The sequence below is a fragment of the Mercenaria mercenaria genome, unplaced genomic scaffold (assembly GCF_021730395.1).
Source record: "Mercenaria mercenaria strain notata unplaced genomic scaffold, MADL_Memer_1 contig_3707, whole genome shotgun sequence".
Lineage (NCBI taxonomy): Eukaryota > Metazoa > Mollusca > Bivalvia > Venerida > Veneridae > Mercenaria > Mercenaria mercenaria.
Window position 1 is genome coordinate 63,361 of NW_026461872.1, and position 8,390 is coordinate 71,750.

An 8,390-nucleotide genomic window follows, 5' to 3' on the forward strand; every position below is an offset into this window, starting at 1 on the left:
ACACAGTTACCTTAGAGCAGGACAGTCAAATATGTACGTACATCCGTGACAAAATCTTAAATCAATAATGACATTCGTGATGTAGCAGACATCTATTTAACGTGTGGCCTTATACTTCAGCTCTCATTATCATAAATAACAAAGATTGAAGCACCATTACCTATCTAGACATGTCTCTTCGTTTTAGAAAATATAAATATGCTCAAAGTACTAGTATCTTAATAGTTGCAAAGGCAGAATCAGTCGTGTTAAGCATGACAAGGGTTAGGGCATAGCCTCCGTGTAGATCTGACAAAAAGCATTTGTATGAAGAATGTGTCCTCGTCTTGTATGCAGTTATCACTTAACATGTGCAAGTACTAGAAGTCAGCTCTGTCCTGTTACAGAATCTAAGAAAACTGACTGACCGTTTTCAACATAATTGAAGAGCAAATGAATCAAATAATTAAAATAATTCTAAAAATAAACAATTGCCCTGAAAAAGTTTCAAACGGTATACCGTTCATCCGCCTCCGTCTGTGTCCATATCGCAGTAGACCTGTATTTTCTCTTTAGACTTCCATAAAGTGACATTATAGATTCCACTTAATGACGCATAATTAGAATCTAGATAAACATCGTAGCAGTCACTAACTGTAATAAGAATTAATAATATTTTCATCCCTTAAGGATGTACGAGCGTTTTTTTTCAGGATATCCGCCATTTTGAAAAATGTTTCTTCAAATATTGCTTTCTAACAAACGTTTTGCCAAAAATTAATGCTAGATAATTAAAATATGGCTAATAATGTACCATTTAACCAAATATATTATGCTTTTTGCGAAAAAAAATTTGTACCCTTATTTTTGGCTGGCATTTGCCTAAAATTGACATAAGATTTACAATGGGGTAGGGGTAGGTAATTTCAAATATCTATTAAAGTAGATCAGGTTTGGTTTTGATATTTTTCTGACTGATACATATAAAGTTCAGCTATAAATAAAATAAAAGTTTTCAAGATAGCACGGTGACCCCAATTTTTTTTCTTTCCATTTTGAAGCATTTTTGTGTGTCATTAATGCTGCAAAATATTTTGAAAATCTTAACGTCAGAATTTTTTTTGTAGATCTAAATACGTTTTTTTCCATTGAAAATAAAGTGGGTGGGGTAATTATGTCAACATGTAAAAATTAAAGAGATTTGTTAGTGACATTTATGCTTATATAATACTGACATCACCATATATTCATATTAACCTGTAAGACCTGAAATCCCTGTAAGATTAAGTAGGATATTATATGTTTTATAAAGTACCAACATTTTTTCAATTTTACAAAATTTCAGAAATGCGAAAACAGTGGGTGAAGAAAATACGCTATAAAATTAAAACGAGTTCGGTGACCTATGTTTTTTCTGCTCTTGTTTGTCTTAGAAACTAATGTTCTTCAAGCTCACAAGGTATGAAACAATTCTTAACGTTAAAAAATATTCGCTCGTACATCCTTAAACATCCTTTTTTTTCACAGGATTCACTAAAATAACTCAAATAACAAACAAGGGTCTTTGCATTACCTACCAAATAGCATATGCATAACACAAAATAGAAAAAAAATATATTAAAAAAAATCGTAGCGGTCACTTACTTTAAATATAATGATGCCATTTTTTACACTGCCATGATTTTAAGATAAATTAAACTTTAAGTATCAGGAAGAAATCCTAAATTAACTACATATATATAAAAAAGACACAAATTATATGGGATTGTATCTTTATATACTAGTATATCTTAACTTTAGAAAGATTCATTATCCTGCCAAAAGACCATTCACTGGTCAAGTTCTTAAAATAGACAATTATACAAAGAATATGAGTCTGTCTACTGTTTTTTGACAATCACGAGTAATGATACCAATAATACGCATGGTAAAAAAGTCGTAAGTTTTAAAGAATAAGAAAGATTAACACTACTATCACTGTAATTGTCTATCCCTTAACTTATATGGCAATAAAAGTTACAGAAAAGTGTGAAAAATAAATCTTCCACACCCAGCTGAGCAGTGAGAAAAATGAAGGCAATCTAAACTTGCTTTGAAGTTAAAATATTCTATTTAAATTTCAATTTAAACAATTCATGTGCGTTTAGCATTTTGTTTATCCATATGGACGGTAAAAAAGTATGTGTATACATATTCCGTTCATTATCTAGTGCTACTTGTAAATCTTTGTTATATGTTCGAACAGACCTTACGGACTTGTCTGTACTGTAAATAACATTCTTAAACAAGAAAATATCTGACGAAGTAACAATGTAATCCTACATTTTTTCTTCATGCACATGTATATGTTTACTAGCCTGCATATAAATACATGTATACACATCTGTCTGGCAACGTTACGTTTGTCTGTAATGAACAAGAGTATTTATTATCCAAGATAATCTATTTTAGATAAAAAAATACCTGGTATACATGTTGGACTCCTCGTCCATGTGCCGTGACTATGACATGTAACGATGTTTCTTCCACTCATTAAAAACCCTAGCTGACACACAAGTGTAGCAGTTCTATTTAAGGTTGTTCCGTTCATACTGTCGATTGCGCCATTTTCAGGTATATCTGGTAACCCGCATTTAGAAAGTGTACATATAGGTAAACTCCATTGGCTGTCTCTGCCACACTGTGCCGCATTTAAACAAATTAATGAATATCCTTCATTGCATGTGACGTATACAATACTTCTATATGATGCGTCTGTGTAGCCTCGTATGATGCCATTTTCTACTGTTGGAGTGCCGCAGTCTTAGAATTAGTGACAAAATAACTTTTAACATAGTATTTTGGCAACAACTGTACCCAGCAAAGGGGAAGCCCAAAACTGACCAGTAAATGTTTCTGATTGGAGTTTATTCCAAGTTTTGTCCAAAACAATATTTTATCCATCTGCATGAAATTATTGCAATTGATTCATTTACTTAAAACTGTATTAAGTAAAACAACTAAATCATGTATAGAAAGCCTTAAAATTATAACAGTTTTTTCAAAACAAATCTGAAATTTCTGATAAAGGAACACCTATTGACAAAAACTGAAATAACAATACATATTGTGGAAAAGCTGAAAATATGGTAAATTTTTTTGTGTTGCCATTGACCCTGTTCGCTTTATTAATGAGGCAAAATGCAAGATTTCTTTAAATGTTTGACTTCAGCAATATTCGGTGACCAGTTTTGAAAGAAATACCAAGCCGCCTTAAAGAATAAATAAAACAACTTTTCATGACTACTGTTCCTTTAACATATATCCGTAATATAACAGCCGTTTTCAAATACTTCACGAAAGAATACATAAACAGTTACAAGGAAAAAGCTCTAACAATGGTACTATTTGTTCAGTGAAATAAGGTTTCCCCGGCTTTAATACGTATGCAGGTGTGTGCCATCTACGTTCTTTTGTCAGCCAAATTTGTTAGTTGATCAATTTAAATCCGTTTAAACCCGGATATTCATACATGTGTTTCATTGTCGTTAATTTCATCTTACATACGGCTTTCATCGCTGCTAATTAAATAGAGTAAATGTTCAAACTACTTAATCTACCTATTGGTTCACATCCAGGAATCCATGTCCAACTTCCGTTTCTTAGACACGTAATTATCGAACTTCCAGCCATTAGAAAACCCTCGTCACATCCCATATGAGCAGTTGACTCAAATGTTGTTCCAGTCAGTGTAATTAATTTCCGATTTTTTGGTATTTCAGGTATTCCACAAGAAGCAGGAAAACACTTCGGGACATTCGTCCATTTACCATGAGCATCACACCTTACAGTCGAATTGCTAAGTACGCTGTATCCATAATTGCATAGTACGGAAAATGCATCGACATTCCCTTGGCTAGTCAGCCCTGTGATCTTGCCGTTTGTTATATTTGGAGGAACCCCACAATCTTAAAAGAGCATATCAATTTCTAAATGAATAAAGATCTTAGTTTCTTTCAGCATTCGCCTCGATATTTACTTGAAAAAAACAATATTGATAAAAGAAGTCCAAAACTCTTTCAACAAGTCGACATGCACATTTTTATAAAATGTCGCGAAGTAAACGTATCTTTTGAAAACATAGAAAATGATGTCAGATGACCTTCAGCTTTCCGGAAATAAAGAAATGAAAGTAAATAGGCTAAATTGGAAAGTACCCGGGCTTTAGCACGACATTTCAGTTTTTCACTTACAAACATATTTGAAATCGGAATAAACATAAACACCACAGCTCTCCGTGACGGAGCACGGGTATATGAAGAATTTAATCTTAGTCAAATCGTTCGAAATGTCCCTTTCCATGTTGTTTATATATATCGGTATATGTCTTGAACTGAAAGCGGCAGACCTAGACATTTAGAAATAGTTTCAAAATAAGTAGTTTCGTGTTATAAAAGTTGATTCTATGGAAGCGCGAAAGGGAAACCAGACGCTAACATGTTTTAATCACCTGACAGTTAAACAAGTTTTTTTTCATTTTTAAGAATTGGTAGATTGTATTTTGGTTCATCAAACCCCAACATTTGAACTTACACACCTCTAGATTAAGCAGTATGTGTATGTTGCAAAAACTACGAAGGAGGTCAACGTCAAAGCTTAATTACAATATTGTAATATAAAAATTATATAATGACTTTATTTCACTGCTGCAATTTCAATCATGCGGAAAATTTTTTATTTAAGGTCTACTTTTTTTACAATAGTCTATCAAAAACAAGGAAACAGAATTTTTCTAGTATCTGCTTAAATTTGAAACGTCATGGTTTAATCAAATTCTACATTGCATATTTAAGTGTTCTTTGAAAAACAGAACTACTTATATGCATAGATTCATTATTATCTTGGAAACGAAATTGTTCATAAATTAAACAAAATATACACACTAGTTTGAACTATACAAGCTGGAATATGAGTCCAGTTTCCATTAGTATCACATTTGACAGTTTCTTGTCCTGCCAATATATAGTCATCAATGCATTCTACAGAGAAAGAGTCGTTGTATTTTGTGCCCGTCAGTCGTTTAATTTTACCATTTGTTACATTAGAAGGAAGACCACAATCTGAAAATCATAGTACAATATTTTAAACACTGAACATAATGAACATGTGGTATTGTTTCGCGCAATTTATTTCCTCTTTATTGTTTGAAATATCTTTTTTTAACTTTAGATGGTAAACAGTAATAAATATTGCAATGCCTATTTAAAGCGTTGTTTTTTTTAAGTTTAATAAACCACTTATGATGAAAAGTATATCGTTGAATTTTCAGACATTCGAAACAATGATTATTAATGTTATCATATTCCTTTCACTATTGTTTCATAGATAAATCCATCAAAGTATATAATCTTTAAAACAGAACTGAACTACAAAATAGGTAAAATTGGTCAAAATATTTGAATGATTAATACGAATTAAGTAACCTTTGTTTGGTTTACATGTTAGATATCAAAATATGCCTCATCATTTTGGTCTTTACGATATTTCCTTCGTGAAAAGATTCGTCAATGTTAAACGCCTTTCTCGAATTTAAAAGCTTAAACATCTCATCGGGTATCTTATTCATTTTTACTTATCTTTCCGTTCACACGTTGGTATGTGAGTCCATTGTCCATTATTCATACATCTTATTTTCTCATTTCCATTGACAGAGTAACCGTCTTTGCAACTTATCAAACCGAATCTTTGAATGTTGTTCCATTTGTAGAGACTATGTAACCATTGTTAGGGATATTTGGGGAGCCGCAAGACACCGGAAGGCAAACAGGCATGTCACTCCAGCTTCCAGCTTCTCCGCAAACGACTGTTCTATTTCCTTTCATATTATGACCTTGTAAGCAACTAACTGAAAATGTGTCGCTTATCTCTGTACCTGTTAAATGTCCGATTTCTCCATTTTCAACAGATGGTGGAACTCCGCAGTCAAGACCTAAATGAGAGAGTTAATGAGCACAGAGTATGTTTGATTTCTACATCCTAAAGAAGAATGAAAAATGCGTTATACTAAGAAAAAATAATATGATTTAATAGCGAACGTTTCTATATATATATTGCAAAATAAACGTTTTATTGCTACATCGCTAGAAGCATTAAGTCTATGCTGTTAAAACAAGCTTCTCTCAAAATATGTAAGTCAAATGAATGAAAAAATACCTTGTTTGTTTTCGATTCTTTCACATTTTGGGAGAGCCGTCCAACTTCCATTTGCCATACAACTAATAGTAGGGCTTCCACTCATGAAGAAACCTTCATCGCATTGCAGAGAGGCCGTTGAATTAAAACTGGTTCCATTTAAACCTTTGATATGTCCATATTTCGGAATGCCTGGTATGCCGCAAGCGATAGATTTACAAAGCGGAAATTCACTCCACATTCCATTTAGTTCACAAATCACAGTTGATACTGCAGTCAATTTGTATCCATGAGAGCATACAACAAGAAAAGTGTTGTTATATGTTGTTCCTGTCATGTTCTTGATTTCACCATTTTCGATACTCTGGGGAAATCCGCAATCGGCTGGCTCACAAAATGGGCTTTCCGACCATGTTTCATTACTCTGACATACAACAGTTTCAGTTCCTTTCCTTACAAACCCATCCTTACACGTAACAAGTACTGTTGCACCAATGTTGATAGACTTGTTTTTGAAAATAGCATTAATTTTTCCGTTATGAGGCGCTTCATAATCGTCACATTGTTTTGGTATACAACGAGGATAGTCACTCCAGTGACCCGACGAATAACAAGTTATCTGAGCGGATCCAACCAGTTTACTTGCGCTATCGCACTCTACTTTGAGAGTGTCACCTTGACGAGAGCCAGTAGCATTCACTACTTTTCCGTTGGACAAAGAAAAATCCACACATCCCTTTTTATCTGAAATGTGCATATCTTTATAAAGGAAAAACAAATGAGTTGAACCGAAATAATTTTCATAAATTTGTTTGTATTTGATAATGAAAGACGTTGATATCTATAAGTCTATACAACAAACCGAGAAAACTGTATATCTTCATTTCATCTGTGTGAGAAAATATAGTTTCTCTTTTTCTATAAGAAGCATAAGAACTAGACACATTATATTAATGTCGCAGAGAATCTCAGACGTTAACCATCTTAACAGATAGACATTGCTTTAATTGTCTACCTGTTCTCATTACTGTTTCAGTACCAGATTAAAATGATAATGTGCTCGCCCGCTTAGCTCAGTAGGTAAGAGCGTTGGTCTACGGATCACGGGTCGTGAGTTCGATCCTCGAGCGGGGAATATGTTCTCCGTGACTATTTAATAAACGACATTGTGTCTGCAATTATTAGTCCTCCACCTCTGATTCATGTGGGGAAGTTGGCAGTTACTTGCGGAGAACAGGTTTGTACTGGTACAGAATCCAGGAACACTGGTTAGGTTAACTGCCCACCGTTACATGACTGAAATACTGTTGAAAGACGGCGTTAAACCTAAAACAAACAAACAAATGAAATGATAATGTAACGCGCTTGTTCGATTAAATTGTAAATTGAGCTGTATTTTTCAAAATACCTGAAGAATGAAATCTTCATTCGTTTAAAATGTTCTTTCGTTTCATTTTGTATTTATGATACAAATGTAATATGTTATCATTGTGTTCATCAAGTTATCGTACACTACCTTCTTTTCTTTAATGTTCTATATGTGTGTATTTGCTAAAAGATCATATTTCTATTTGTCAAGTAATTGGTTGAAACAAATGTAGTAAAAAACGTTAGTATTATAGTTTTACATGTTGCAGTTCGGGATTTAAAAATCATTGAACAAATATCTTTAGAATACTGTTAAAGAAAAACCAACGGCCTATCTCGATTATCTCACATGAGACGGTGTCTATATTTCACAACATACTCGTTTTGCAAGACCTTTCTCAAAGATAGGGGAATTTAATGATAGATATCTCCATACGACTAAAACATATTATTATAGGAATACCATTTTCATAAGCTGCGGAAAGCTTTCAATAAACTTACTACAGATCGTCATAACTGTAAGAGAAACATAATGCTAACCTAAAAACACCTTTAGAACATTGTCTAACACACACGGAGTACTATGTAGATGTAGTGTATACAATTCGCAAAATTAAACATACTCCTTATTTTAATCAGCTATTTATAAAATGTGTTAAAACGTTTATGAAAGGAGTTTACGATAAGAAAATCGTTAATCACAGTGTATGTTTGGTTATAAACCTCTCTACAGATAACCGCTTTCCTATTTGTTGGAACAATGACTAAAAATGTAAGACTCCATTATGCTTTTCTTTTAAATCCATCATAATACGGACATAGGGAGTAGAATTTTGTCTTGCAGCTTTCTTAGTCGTGCCCTTAAAAGTAAG

General features: G+C 33.1%; 1 protein-coding gene across 1 annotated transcript; it reads right to left on the reverse strand.

The window, feature by feature from the left end:
• Positions 1–502: 502 nt before the first annotated feature.
• On the reverse strand, positions 503–6,907 carry LOC128553327 (P-selectin-like). Its single transcript, XM_053534462.1, has 4 exons — positions 6,172–6,907; positions 4,917–5,078; positions 2,443–2,781; positions 503–633 (listed from the first exon to the last, which is right to left on the reverse strand). The coding sequence occupies exons 1-4, from the start codon at positions 6,905–6,907 to the stop codon at positions 503–505; spliced, it is 1,368 nt and encodes a 455-aa protein (XP_053390437.1).
• Positions 6,908–8,390: the final 1,483 nt, after the last annotated feature.